Raw genomic sequence first — 14,597 nt, forward strand, 5'->3', positions numbered from 1 at the left:
TTTAAAAAACAGGAAAACACAAACAATCCATTGGGATCAAGGCATGGTATTTTTCCAAAACAATTTTTTAAAACATTTCTTAGGACTTTCTAATTAGGAAACAACTTAGTTGCTTTCTGTTTTGTTTAGTTTTGACCAATGAATACATCCATTCTAGTATTTACAAAGCACCTGCTATGTGCCCGTGCTGAACTAGGCTGGGGCATGCAGACAGATAAGACCCAGCTCTCTGCAGGGATCCTGTGTCCCGTCTAACCAGCAGAGTTAGGGAGGAATATGGCTCATCTCCCTCTAGCTTCGGGTGGGAAATAAAGTGAACAGGGCTAGCAGGAGAGGTGCTGCAAAATGGCAGTTGCAGTCGTTCAAGTGAGGTGAGGTCACAGAACACAGAAAGACAGTCCTGGGGTGGAACAGGGTGGGTGTTAGAAGCTGCAGAACCTCCTGGTGCGTGGGCCCTGGGGAGGAGGAGAGAAGGTCAAAAGTCCCTGGGTGTTTGAAACTGGGGGGGAGCAGTGAAGTCCCGAGGCTGGAGTTCTAGCTCAAGGGGCCATGGGAGGGATGTGAGAGGCTCCTGGCTTGATCGGGGTCCAGAGTTCAACACCACAAAGGTTCACAGGAGAAACACATCAGGGGAAAGCCCATCAAAGATGGTCTCACAGAAGACAGGAGCTATCAGTGATCAAATGCTGAGCACTCGAGTGTAATACTACATTTAATTCTCACACAGAGACATTAACTTGCCCAAGGGCACAGACCGTGTGAGCAGAGGAAAGAACACTCAAACCCGCGGTGCCCAACCTCAGAGCCCAAACCACCAAGCGACACCATGAAGAGACGCTTAATACCAGCTGCACAGCAGCAGGCCCATGAGATACAGATCCAAAAGTACCTACTGTCTTTAGCAAAGAGAACTGGGCTGAGGCCCTTGAATATTTATAATTTGTGCCATGGAATGTCAGGGTCAGAGGCCAGAATGCAATTGCCAGAGAAGCGTGAGATGGAAAAGGTGGCATTTCCTTTAAAAAGCAAAGCCATCGAGGAATGAGAGAGCAGAGTCGGAATGAGGAAGGGAGAGCATGGATAGTCACAGTGTGGGTTATTTTCCCCTCAAATTTCCTGTTATTGTAGTAAAACACACAAAACACAGAATATACCATCATCCCCATTTGTGGGTGCACAGCCCAGTGGCGCCAGGCACCTTCATGGGGGGTGCAGCCACGAGCCCCATCACCTGCAGAACGCATGCTTCTTCCCAGGCTGAAACTCTGCACCCAGTCAGCATGCGTTCCCCACCCCCTCTTCCTGGCCCGGCCCCGCCGCAGTCTCTTTTTGTCTCTCTGAATTTAAGTGCCCTAGGGTCTTCTAAGTGGAATCAATCATATAGTGTCTGTGTTTTCGTGGTTTTTACTGATATCGGGAAAAGACAGCAGGGAGGCTGACACTGCGCCAGGGAGTCAAGCGCACAGCATGGGATCCACATGGAGGACAGGAGGGGAGTTGCAAAATACCTGCAGGACGATCTTCTTGTGGATGGCGAATTTGGCAATAATGTGTGCCAGGAGCAAGTGTCCGCTGTACTTGCAGGCCGGGTCCACACAGGCCTTGGAGAGTAGGCAGGGCCAGGCGAAGGTCATGAGGCGGCGAAGCTTGCTATTGCGGTTCTTGTTATTGTCGTGGATGTGGTGCGGGGCGTGCTCCACCAGCAGGGTGGCGTACTGCAGCAGGTAGATCCGCAGCGAGTCCAGCATGTCTGCCTGCTTCTCGGGGTCCAGGACCTGCACGGGGACAGTGGGAAGGACTCATTTCCAGCTGTGAACTGCGTTACTGACTGAGGGTCATACAACAAGGCTTAAACACAGACACACACAGACACACATACACTCACTGAGGGTCATACAACAGGTTTAAGCCTTAAAAATACACACACACACACACACACACACACACACACACACACAGAGTATGTAACATGAAATATTACAATGAGGTAATCAATAACATCCTATCCATCTTCCTTCATATGTATGTGAAAGGAGGAAAAAAACCTTAGGATCCCAATTTGCTCTGCCCAGTGGAAAAAATTAAGCCGAAAGTTGAGTCATGCAAGAAACTGGCTCTCCTTTTGTTCCTAAGCAGAGCTAAAGATAAAAGGTTAATGATCACCACAGGTATCAGCTCCATGTTCACCATATCTTCCATAAAGTTCTGACTTCCTAAGCGTGAGACGAACACAGAACTGCCTGTTCCCCTACCTGCTCCCCTTCTTTTGCAATGTGTGGATGACCACACCCTCCCTCTTTCTCCTTCAGCCCAATTTTCCCCTTCAAATACTGCAGTCCTCAAAACCATCTTTAAAGTAGGACACAAACCTCTCTCCCAGACACATCCTTAACTTCGGCAAAATAAATTTCTAAAATGATTGAGATCCATCTCAGAGACTTTTTGGTTTACATATCGATTAGAAATTCACCAAATTCATTTCAACATTTAAAAAAGGGGAGGCTTAAGAGTCAGGACACAGGGCTGGAGGAAGGCGAGGTGGAAAGGAAGACTTTGATTCAAGGTGACTTAGGACTGAGTTTCTTAATTTCCAAGTAGTTGAGATTTTTTTTTTCCTGGTCAACTTTTGTCTGTTCCTTATTTTTCTGCTGCATGATTAGAAAATGTGACCTGGAAAAATGTCAACTTCCAAAAAACTGTTACAGTTTTGAAAGCATCTGACAGATAATTTAATTGTTTCATGGACGTAAGAAAAAATGTACCTTCTTTGAGGAATATTCTACACGTCTCTACTAAATCAAGTATAATGGTGGCATCATTCAATTCAACCAAGTATCCTAACCACTGTCTGTCTACCAGGCCTTAATACTACTGAAAACAGAAAGACCGACGTCTTCCATGATAATCATGTTTTCATCAAGGTCCCTTTTAGTCCCGCCCAAGGTCCTCTCTTCCCTGGATGTACTGCTTCTTGGCAGCCCCACACCTGCATCCCCAGACTCCAGTCTGCCAGCTCGTTTTCTCCTCATCCTGACATTCAAAGTCCCCTAGCAGCAGTATGTGACCCAGGAGGCACAACCTGAAGAAGACGACAAAGGAGAAGGGGTCCTTCTGGGCCCCATCTCCCTACACTTGCCCAGAATAAGGCAAATAACAGTAAGGGGACCAAGAACAACCCCCTGGCCTGGCTCTGATCCCAGAGTGGGATGTCAACACTGCAGGAAGGCGGCCTGTCTGAAAGGACAAACACTATTTAAGGTCCGGGAATCTGCCAATGGAAACAACAGTCCCCTCTGCCTTGACCCCAGGACAAAATGGATAAGAAAACCAGCCATCTGTATTTCTAATGAGGAAAATATTCACTAAGCATTCCAACACACACCCAATGCGAGAATCTCAAGGCAAACACTACCTTTAACGGTGAGCATCAATATAGTGAGTATTGGGACAATGACAGAACACAGGCATTTAATTCAAAAAACTCTCTCTAATACAAACTGTAAAGCCATTGTAAAAATGTACAGAGGTGTTAAAACCTGAGCTTGTTTCAGACTAGACTACAGCTGCCACAGGGTTTCATAACTTGGCAAGAAGGAGTTGCAGCAGGAACTGCAGACAGTCTCATAGGCTCACTGGCTATTAGGAGATTCTTTCGCAAAACTGGAGATGAAAACAGAACACAGAAATTCTGCTGACTGGCAACAAGGGTTTTCACAAAATAACTGCTACATGAACTTTCATCAAGATACATTTCGTTTCTGATTAGAATCTATTAATGTGGGAGGTTAATTCATTCCAAAGTAAGGCTGCCTTCAAAAACTCACTACTAAGAATTGTAATGTGATGGTCTGCTATAAATTAACACAATCATGAAAAATAAATGCGTTAAGAAAACAAACAACACACACACAGACATTCGTTCATCTGACCGGTTACTTCTCACGCCCATGCGCGTAGTTATACCACCTTGGTAATAAACACACTGGTGATGCTTTCTGGGTTATCTCCTTCTGGATTGGGAGGTCCCAATAGCTGCTCTCCTTCCCCCTTCTCAAAGCTGTATAAGAAAGCAGGATTCAATATGTGCTGCAGAACCTACAAAAAAAAAAAAAAAAAAAAAAAAATTAAAGTGAAGAAGGAGAAAAACAGAACAGCCAGTCGTGGCCATACCACACCAGTGAGTTAGAACTCAACCAGCCTGTGACTACTAACCTTGATTTCTATGCAAAGAGCAACTAGAAAGGTAGGTTAAAAACTAGAAAAGAGATGTCAACCTGGTTTATTCTTCTCAAATCAAACAAGCCATTTTCTAAAAACAAGGAAATTCACAAACTATCCTTCAACACTGGGTCACTGCTGCATGGACCTGACATTCCTCAGCAATGGCATTTCCTCACTTACAGCCCAGCCTACTAATTTTTTTTTTCCCTTAAGAGACAGGGTCTCATTGTGTCAACCACACTGGAATGCAGTGGCGTGATTACAGCTCAGTGCAGCCTCTAACTCCTGAGCTCAAGCAATCCTCCCGCCGTGGTCCCAAGTAGTTGGGATTACAGGTGCATGCCACAGCACCTCGCTCACTCTACTATTTAGTCAAGGGAGACCCAGTGGAAAAAGAAAAGGGCTCAAGGTTCCCTAGGAAACCAGATGAAAAACCCATAGCCTCCTACAGCGCAAGAGTGGGACTCACTTTAGCTTTTAATTCATCTCCAAAGTTAGGGTCATTTAAGTCTACAAAGCGAAAAAATAGGGCGCGTTTCTGAGTGATGCTGTAATTTTTGGGAATCTCTTCCTCCATATACTCTTTTAAGAAGGTCATGTTGCAGAGAAAACGACCAGTAAAGGCTCGAAGCAGCTGGAATAGCAATTCTATATCTCCATAATTCCTTCTGGAGGGTCAAAAGAAAGACAGGTTAACTTACAGCAAAGTTCATTAACAACTACACCTCTGACTTGCCTTGAAGCAGCTCAGAGACATAGCCCATTCTCCTGTACAATGACCACAGCTTTGTACAGACTAGAAGGAGGCTCCAGCTGAGCTTTCAGGACAGAGCCGGTCCCTCAGGGCAGGGCAGGAGGAGGCACCCACTTGCAGTAGTTCAGCAGGCAGTAGGCCAGCAGCTTGGGCTCCTTCCAGTTGGTGGCTGCCATGTTCTCCTTGTGGTGCCTCTCCTGGAAGGTCTCACTCACCCACACACGTCGCAACTGGCTCACCAGAGAGTGCTGGCTGGCCAGCCAGGAATCATCATTTTTTACTATAATGCTTATGATCTGTCAAAGAAGAGACAATTAGGGAACCATGTCTCCATTAAACCCCTGGGCATCGGGGGACCAGAGGAAGGGGCGCTACCTTGATGGCCTGGAACTGGAGGTCCAGGCGCATGGTGCTGGTGCTGGGCGAGCCAGGACGCACGGCCGTCTGGGCACCCCCCGGCAGAAGCAGGGTGATGAACCTGTTGGGGTTGGCAGCCAGCACATCCCTCAGAGGTCTGGCGTCTTTGTGTTTTAAAAAACTCTGAAAGCAAAACAAATAGAAAAGCTGTTTTAAGCTAACCAAACTCATAGAAAGTTAGAGGATATGAATTTTAAATCTTTCTAAATCTTTAAAAAATCTTACTAAATCTCTAGAGGAAGGCTCACCAAAAAAAGCACCATATGCATGCTTTTTAAAAGATGCTTTTTTTTTCTTTTTAAAAAGAGACAAGAGTCTTCGCTCAGTTGCCCAGGCTGAAGGGCAGTGGTAAAATCATAGCTCACTGCAGCCCCCAACTCTTGGGCTCATGCAATCCTCCCACTTCAGCCTCCTGAGTAGCTGGGACTACAGGCATGCACCATGCCTGGCTAATTTTCATATTTTTTGTACAGACAAGGTCTCACTCTATTGCCCAGGCTGGTCTCGAACTCCTGGGCTCGGTAATCCACCTGCCTCAGTTTCCTGAAGTGCTGGGATTACAGATGTGGGTGCTTAAAAATACTTTTAAACAGTAATCACACTTTGTGATTTTATAATCCTGGCAGAGCATTTATTTGCTACCACCACCAAAGTCCTACAAAGAGTGGTTCCCAGACACAAGCAAGCAGCAGTGATGTTCCCCATATTCAAATATATGTAAGAAAAGCAGCCAGGACACTCAACAGTGAAATATGAACTGAACATGTCAGAGCACAATGGCTCACACACACTTGCAGGGACCCCTGATTCCAGCCTCTCGCAGCTCTTACCATAAACATTCTGCTCCACTGGGGATCGTTCAGTGTGGCTTCCATCATGAACAGCTCCACCGTCTGTGAGGGGTGCCGAGTCAGAAACTTGATCAGGGGCTCTCGGAATGGACTGCCTGCCTACAAAACATGTGGGAAGACTGTACCTCACACCTTCCTCTCCTCAGAGCTTGAGGCTCTGTCTACCTAACTTGGTCCCTTATTACTACAGCACACGAACACTCACAAGCAAATGTGGACATCCAACGCCTTTATGCTGCTCCATCTGTCCATTTAAAATACAACCAAGTGGGGATGCCACAAGCACTGGAGGGCAACAGAGCGAGAAGCAGCCTTCAGTGTGGCCCTTACCTCGATCAGCATCGCCCGCTCCGTTTTCATGACAACCTCTAGCAAAGGCTTTACCAGAGTCTGAGGAGCCGCCGGGATCAGATGAAAAAGGTTTATAATTGCTGAACAAATCTTCATTTCCTGATCAAGAAAACCAGAAATTATAAATAGGTCAATTACTTTTGTAAGTGACAGAGGTCAACGTCACTACAGACCCTACCACAATCTAACTATGTTGGCAAGGCTAGGCAGTGAAGCGAAGGGTTAACATGTAAAAGCCACAACTTACCAGCCTTAGGTTCTAACTGTGCTGTGTCCTAAGGAAAATGACTGCCCGTGGCCTGTGGCATTCCTGTCAATTGTGAGGGGGTGCTGGGGGCCGACTGTGTACACCTGATGTGATCGTGCTGTTTGCTGTCATGCATGCTGACGAGTGGTGGAGGTGGCCTTACAGGGCTGCCATGCTAGTCCCCCTCATGGAAGTGGAGATGATTCCACCTGGGGCCAGGACAGCATGGGGATACCCTACTTTGCCATGGTATCACGAGGTCCTCTCATTACATATGCTAAGTTCTAAGGGCACATATGTCTTTTGCCCTCAAAAGCTAGCAAAGGTCAGTGTGGCGGCTCACACCTGTAATTTCAGCACTTTGGGAGGCTGAGGCGGGTGGATCACCTGAAGTCAGGAGTTCAAGACCAGCCTGGCCAACATGGCAAAACCTCATCTCTACAAAAATACAAAAATTAGCCAGGCAGGGTGGTGCGTACCTGTAGTCCCAGCTACTCTGGAGGCTGAGGCAGGAGAATCACTTGAACATGGGAGGCAGAGGTTGCAGCAAGCTGAGATCGTGCCACTGCACTCCAGCCTGAGCGATAGAGTAAGACCCTGACTCAAAAACAAAAAAACAAAACACAAAACCCCTAGCAGAGAAAGTTCTTCAAAAAATACCTAAGTATTTACCCTGGAAACTAAATATTAACAAATATAAATAACTAATCCTGGTACTATTTGTGAACCAGGCCTTAAAATAAAGCTGACAATGTCTCCACTGAATTAAATGAAAAATGTGTGATATGCCAAGGGTACTGCACGTCCTACTGTCTCACAGCTCGGGGGTGGCCTGTTGTTGTTCCAGCTTTCCCTCCTCAGTTTCCAGTTTTGCCCCCGTCATTCAAAGGCATTCTACATGGCCACAAGGGAAGGACGTATTCCAATGAGCCACGCTGCACCGTGTGCACTGTGATCCTCGGGTAAGATGGAGATGACCGCACCCGTCAGGAAGGGCCTCACTCTCAGCAGCACCCGAGAGACTTCTCAGAATTTTTCTTTACACCAAAAGGCAAAGCAGAAAATGGGTACGAAATGAGGAAAATGGGCTCTAGAATTCTCTTCCACAGAATTTGCAAGACTTAGGACAGAGTAAGTTCCATCCTGAAAATATAACGTTCTAAAATGGCGCTTTTATACTCTGCTTTTTCACTTTCAAAACACTGTCACAGAAACCACTTCTTTGGGTCTTCGAAACACCAGTGGGAGGCAGGAATGACAGATGCCATCATCCCCGTCTTACACGAGAGGGAGAGCTCGGGTTGTGTGCAACACTGCACAATGTTGTGAGTGCATCAATGTGTGTGGTGTGTGTGTGAGAGAGATGAAGGGGACTGGGTGGGTGAGTAGGGTGAGCTGTAAGGTTTTATATTCAGGGCAGTCAGTAGTGTGAGGGAAACTGTAATTCCTCCCACTTCTAGCAGGTATAATACTCTGTGAGTTTCCTCTCAGGAGATTGCTAGCTATGTGTGTTCAGATGGAGGTTAGGAATGCAAAATCTAATTTAGTCTTAAATATAATTCAGACATTGCAATTCTCACACGAACTTATGAGTCTTGCTTAAAACGTCCTAACAGAAAACATGCTTGGCATCAGACAGTTCACAGCAATGATACTGATACAACTCTGCCACAGACAGACAATACAGGTCACCGCACTCAAGGGCACAACGCACTCTGTCCAGTACAGAACCACGGCACAGCTAACGAGTCACAGCAAAACCAGCAACGACAACGACCCCCTCCTGCAACTCCACTCAAGTTCTCACCTCTACCCCTTCCATGGCAGGCTGAACCAAAACAAAAATTACAGCATGAAAAAAGGCAACAGAAAGGTAAAAAGAAAAGAAAAGAAAAAAGAAAAGAAAAGGTAAACTGTTCTTCACATTGCAAGTCAGAAACTGACTGTTAATAGGTTGTTCTCACCTCAAACTGACAGAATGGAGACAAGGGACATCTCCCGCACTCGGAAATGCTTTCCTGAGGATGGGGAGGAAAATCATCTTTTTTCTATTTATGTTATTTACATAAAAACTTCCCATATACTCAAACACAATAAGGGTTATTGGGGTTAACAAGACAGTAAAGACACAAATTATCAGAAAGCACACAGTAATTAACAAATGCTCAACAGCAAAAAGCACATCTTCATCTTCGATGTCAAAACACAGCCCTTCTGATAGAGAGTGTCTAACAGTGGACTTCTTCCCTACAGCACATTTTCATAATAGGGCTTCAGGATTCTTGTGAAAAGGGAGAAACTAGAAGACCTTGTGTCGTATGCAAGCACATTTTAAACAGTCTTTCATAGAGTGAATAATTCAAATGTTATATGAAGAGCTAAGATATTAAAAAATAACAAAAATCTCTTTGCCAGCTACAGTCAGAAGAGGTCCAGGTGGTCTGGGCCATGACAACACCCAACGGGCACTGGGTTATCGTGTGAAGTGAAACACAGTCTTCCTAAAACTAGCTCTGTGTGTGGGTGTGCATGCAGGCGTGTATATGTGCACACGCAGAGAACAGGCATAAAACGAGGTCATGCGTTCTCTCCCGTAAGCTCACGGTTAAAAAGGGAAGCTTCCTAAACACAGTGATGGGGCAGAGCTCTGATCACAGGGCTATCAAAGCTCCTGGGCAGGCTGGGTGCAGTCGCTCACACCAATAATCCCAGCACTTTGGGAGGCCAAGGCAGATGGATCACCTGAGGTCAGGAGTTCAAGACCAGCCTGGCCAAACATAGTGAAACTTTAGTAATTTTTGTACTAAAAATACAAAAATTAGCCAGGTATGGTGGCAGGTGCCTGTAGCTCCCAGTTACTTGGAAGACTGAGACAGGAGACACTTGAACCCGGGAGGCAGAGGCTGCAGTGAACCAAGATTGTGCCACTGCACTCGAGCCTGGGTGACAGAGACTCCATCTCAAAACAAAAAACAAAAAACAAAAAAACAAAGCTCCAGGGCAGCTTTTATTTCTTTCTTTAGTCAACTATTTAGCATATATTCAATTATAGTGTCTCAATGGAGCAATGTCCTTTGGGGATTCTGCCAAACAGGAACAACCTACTTTCCAAGATCTGTTTCCCATCCTACGTAACATCCATAAAATATGCGGCCTGGTCCCAGGTTTAGGTGATGAAACCATGGCTATGTAGGCTGTCTCTGGGCCCCAAAACACCATGGCCTCTCAGTTTCAGACAAACAGACAAGCTTACAGAGCTGGACTCTCCCCGGATGTTCAGGTAATACAATCGCAGGATGATAAAAATATTCCAGGAAGAGCTCAAGGACTTCCCAGTATCCATGACTCTATCCCCTATACAACTGCGCCCCCAACTCCAAATCATCTGCTTTAAACTTCCATGAAGTCTTTTTCTTATTTTATTTTTTTACTAGGCCATGTTAAGGACTTTGTATAAAATCTTTTTGATTCAACTGAAGTTGTTCATCTACCCACAAGGTTTTTAAAATGCTTATTCTAGAACTGAGTTTCAGAAAATTAACAGCTTACTATAAAAACAAATATAAAATTTAGAGCAGAAGTACCTAACCGATGAGAGAGGGAGAAAAGCACAGAGACACCTGCCCCTCATTCCAGGAGCCTGGGCTCATTAACATACTCTGCTCTCCTCCATGAAGAGTTCCTGATTCTTTTCTGCATATATAAATAGCGAACCTTCAAAAGGGTCACGCGTGGCATATTACTTCTTTAAAAAGTTTAAAATCCTGGCTTAGTTTTGCTTACTTGGCTGTTTAGAAGCAGTAGGAAACAAGGCTTACATAAACAAAACACCTTGACACACAATGGTCAAAACAAAGCATAATAAAGCCAGAAAAAAAGAAAAATCCAAGTTGGGATGGAACACATCCAGCAAAGGCACACGAGGACAAAAAAGCCACGTTAATTATGCCTCTGAAGAACTATGGGGAAGTCCCTAGCAATAAAGTTTCACTAGGTGTTAGGAAACGCATGGAAAAGGCAATTCCACTGCGATGACATCAAGTTAAAAACAAAAACTGTAAAAACAAACATATACAAATAATACTAGATTTAAAACAGCAGAAAGCATGCATTCTTAAGAGACAAAGTCTTTAATCACCCACAGCAGACACTTTAAAAGATTTAGCTAAAGCGGGTTTTCCTTTAAAACCATACAAATGTACTTTGAAGGGCTAGTCAAATGACTGGGCAAACAATCGGGTAGGATGATTCAGACCTTGAACACACACATGCCAGTGTTTATGGGATACCTTCTTACATTCCCCTTAAGGCTTTAGGTCCTAAAAAATCTCTAATCGGTTTTATCAGGCAATAATGATTAAACACATTTACCGACCACCCCGTGATGGAAAGCAATGGAAACAATAGCTGAGGAACGCACCACCATGTAAACAGCAGCTGCCAAGGACAGGCTAGAAAATACACTGTTTAAAGCAAAGCTAGTAAAATTGAAATACTGACATTCAAGCCCCCCAGAATTCTCAACAGAAAAGTCATATTAAAGTGAACCAAAGGGGAGATTTTAAAGAAACATAAAGGAATGCTTAGCAATTAAGAGAAAGAAAGGCAAACTAGAATACTAATCAAATGTGTTTAACAATTTACAAGGACTAGAATCACGTCAAACTAGATTTCTGACCGGCACTTCAATGAAAGCACTGTCCCGGCATTAGCACTGACCCAGCATGGCGGCTGGTGCCCTTCCCAGAAACAAACAAGTCACTCACGTTTCCGTCGCTCCTCTGGCCCCCTTTGTGGGTGATGACCACCACTTCCATCCACTTGCGCAGATGTTGCTGTTGGAAAAATACATTCTGAGACACAACTTCTTCACAACATGCATTTCAATTCCAACGTATTGCTCTCTGGTGGAAACTCATATGTAATCATTCATTTCCATCGTGTTTAGTGTGAGAACTGCAGGGTTTACATTATTAAAACAGCTCAACCGTCTTACTAGTGATGAGAGTAACTGGCATTTGTTCATGTTTCAGAATGACAAGGCTGTCCTTGCTGTGACACAAAAGGCAATGTCCTGACTCCTGGGGTTCCAATACCAGGCCCTGCCAATTTACTTCCATTACTTCCGTTAACTTGTTTCGCAGCCATTCACTGAGAGTTTGGATGTGTTGGCTCCCATACTGGGTGTCATGGTACAGACATGAAGGGCTGACATCATCCCTGTCCTGATGTCCCTGTTCTTGTGCAGCCCGTGGTCTGATAGGGAAAAAGGTAAACACAAAGATGCCTGCTGTGTGTAGCTACAATTCCGGTGTTGTGAGAGGAAGACAGGAACCAGCTTTGTGTGAGAGAGGAGGGGGTCAGGGTCCTCCTGCTGAGAATGCAGGAACGCCAGAAGCAGAGGAGCACAGAGAAGAGGAGAACAAAGGCTCTGATACCAGAGGAGGAATGGCAGCCAGACTGGCTGCGGAGCAGTGGGCACAAGGGGAACCTTAGGGAAGGGGCTGGTCAGATAAACATGGACCCCATTTGGTCAGGGACTGTGCAAATGAATGCCATAGGGCAGCAATTCCTTCTGCAGAGTGAGGGCCACGCTTCAGCAAGAGACTCTGCATTTAAGTGCATGGGAAGAGAGACCTCCAACTTTAGCTTAACCCAGGCACCTGGTAGCCAAGCTCCAGCCTCTGTGTCCAGCAAAACCAGGCAGACAAATACCCAGGGCTTAAAGCTAAAACCACGACAAGAGCATTCAATAACGGCTGCATCTTTATTATCCTGTATTGTTTAAAGCAGTACTTCAGAACACCCATGTTACAGGCACTGCCTGTGGAGGTTTCCATGGTAAAACAGGAATGAGAAACAACGCTTTGGACACCTAAATACTATTCTCTAAGACAAACCTTCCCTGAGCCTTTAACATCTTTACAGTCCACGTCAAACTTTGAGAGGCTGTGTTTCCCAACCTTACAGAGCCAATGAACTGGTCTTCATGAAACACCAACATCGGGCACAGTCAGCGTTCCAGGGAACGCTGGCATTGAGAAATGCATACGATAATATACACTTCTCCAAAGCACTCAACTAACAACATTTTACCAACAACATTCCCTGAAGGATGTTAACCACCAGAACATAAACGTGTAAGTCCTACACCTTACTAGAATGCCTACTTACACAAAGACACAGATGAGAGTAACAGAATTAAAGGGGTAGACAACAGCCAGCCACATCAACATTCTTTTTTTCCCTCAAAGGAATAAAGTGACACAAATGGGTACATAAAATTCATCTGAAGTTTGATGAGGAAATAACCAGAACAACCAACCACATGGCTGGGTCTGGCAGCTCACGTCTATAATCTCAGCACTTTGGGGGGCCAAGGCAGGTAGATGAATTGAGGCCAGGAGTTTGAGACCAGCTTGGCCAACACGCTGCAACCCTGTCTTTACTAAAACACAAAAATAAGCCGGGCATGGTGGCGCATGCCTGTAATCCCAGCTACTTAGGAGGCCTGGGTTCCACTTGAACCCAGGAGGTGGAGGTTGCAGTGGGCTATGATGACGCCACTGTACTCCAGCTTGGGAGACAGAGCAAGACTCTCTCAAAAAAACAAACAGAAAAACCAACTAACCACATATTAGACTTCATAATCATATGTCAAGTAGTTCAATCTTAAACAAGGAAACTGAGTAATATATGCAAAAGAATGAAGCTGGACCCTTATCTAATGCCATATACAAAAACGAATGGAATGATGAATCAAAGACCTAAATGTAAGAGCTAAAACTATAAAACTCTTAAAGAAAGGTAAATTTTCAGGGTCGTTTCCATAAATGCCCACCCTAAAAGTAAGGTGTCTTAGTTCTTAAAATACTGCTGAAGGCTTAAGCTATTAAACTCAAAGGCTTATGAGGGAAAACAAAAGCTCCAGCAGTGACTGAACTTGGTTCTGAAGAACATGACAAATTACGAATGAGTGTGTCTCTTACCATGTCCCTGGCAGAGGACAGCAGACAGAGTAATTCAGGAAGACCTCAGCCACTAATCCTAATGGCACTGTCAACATTAAGTCCATGCTGGACTCGGTCTAGGTGGGTGCTAGATGAAAATGTGTGGATGGAAACTACTCCAGTTTCAACCACTCAGAAAGCAGGAAAGGGAGGAAAAATTCACCTTAACGAACCATTAACACAAAACCCATGTGATTTATTTTAAGCAGAAAAACCACCAGCCTTGGTCAGAAACTATAGACGTTAAGGCAGTTGTCTTCATATGGCACTCAAAAAAATCCTGGCTCACAGCACATTTGAAAGGTTTGACTAAAGATGAAAAATAAACAGACCAGGAACAGTGGTTCACCTGAGGTCAGGAGTTCAAGACCAACCTGGCCAACAAAACAAAACTCCACCTCTACTAGAAATACAAAAATTTAGCCAGGCACGATGGCAGGCACCTGTAATCCCAGCTACTCAGGAGGCTGAGGCAGGACAATCACCTTAACCCGGGAGGCGGAGGTTGCAGTGAGCTGAGACTGCAAGACTGCACTCCAGCCTGGGTAACACAGTGAGACTGTCTCAAAAAAAAATTAAATAAATACATAAACATGCCAGGCACAGTGGCTCATATCTGTAATCCTGGCACTTTGGGAGGCTGAGGCAGGTGGATCACTTGAGATCAGACCAGCCTGGCCAACATGCTGAAACCCCGTCTCTACTAAAAATACAAAAAATTAGCTGGGCGTGGTGGCGAGCACCTG

At 45.0% G+C, this 14,597-nt stretch overlaps 1 protein-coding gene across 50 annotated transcripts in view; it reads right to left on the reverse strand.

Moving 5' to 3' along the window:
* The window catches only part of TRRAP (transformation/transcription domain associated protein), a 131,897-nt gene that overhangs the window by 58,641 nt on the left and 58,659 nt on the right, over nt 1–14,597 (reverse strand). For 29 of the 50 annotated variants that reach the window (XM_078357335.1, XM_078357328.1, XM_078357324.1 and 26 more), the window contains 8 exons: nt 11,608–11,676; nt 6,574–6,693; nt 6,223–6,342; nt 5,351–5,515; nt 5,090–5,271; nt 4,691–4,889; nt 3,967–4,095; nt 1,509–1,775 (listed from right to left, as the gene is read on the reverse strand). In XM_078357335.1, coding sequence (XP_078213461.1) covers nt 1,509–1,775; nt 3,967–4,095; nt 4,691–4,889; nt 5,090–5,271; nt 5,351–5,515; nt 6,223–6,342; nt 6,574–6,693; nt 11,608–11,676 — 1,251 coding nt within the window. Of the gene's footprint in view, nt 1–1,508; nt 1,776–3,966; nt 4,096–4,690; nt 4,890–5,089; nt 5,272–5,350; nt 5,516–6,222; nt 6,343–6,573; nt 6,694–8,648; nt 8,670–8,805; nt 8,860–11,607; nt 11,677–14,597 lie in introns of all 50 variants that reach the window. The other 21 variants (XM_078357306.1, XM_078357177.1, XM_078357203.1 and 18 more) reach the window with 1 other exon arrangement.

The sequence above is a fragment of the Callithrix jacchus genome, chromosome 2 (assembly GCF_049354715.1).
Source record: "Callithrix jacchus isolate 240 chromosome 2, calJac240_pri, whole genome shotgun sequence".
NCBI lineage: Eukaryota > Metazoa > Chordata > Mammalia > Primates > Cebidae > Callithrix > Callithrix jacchus.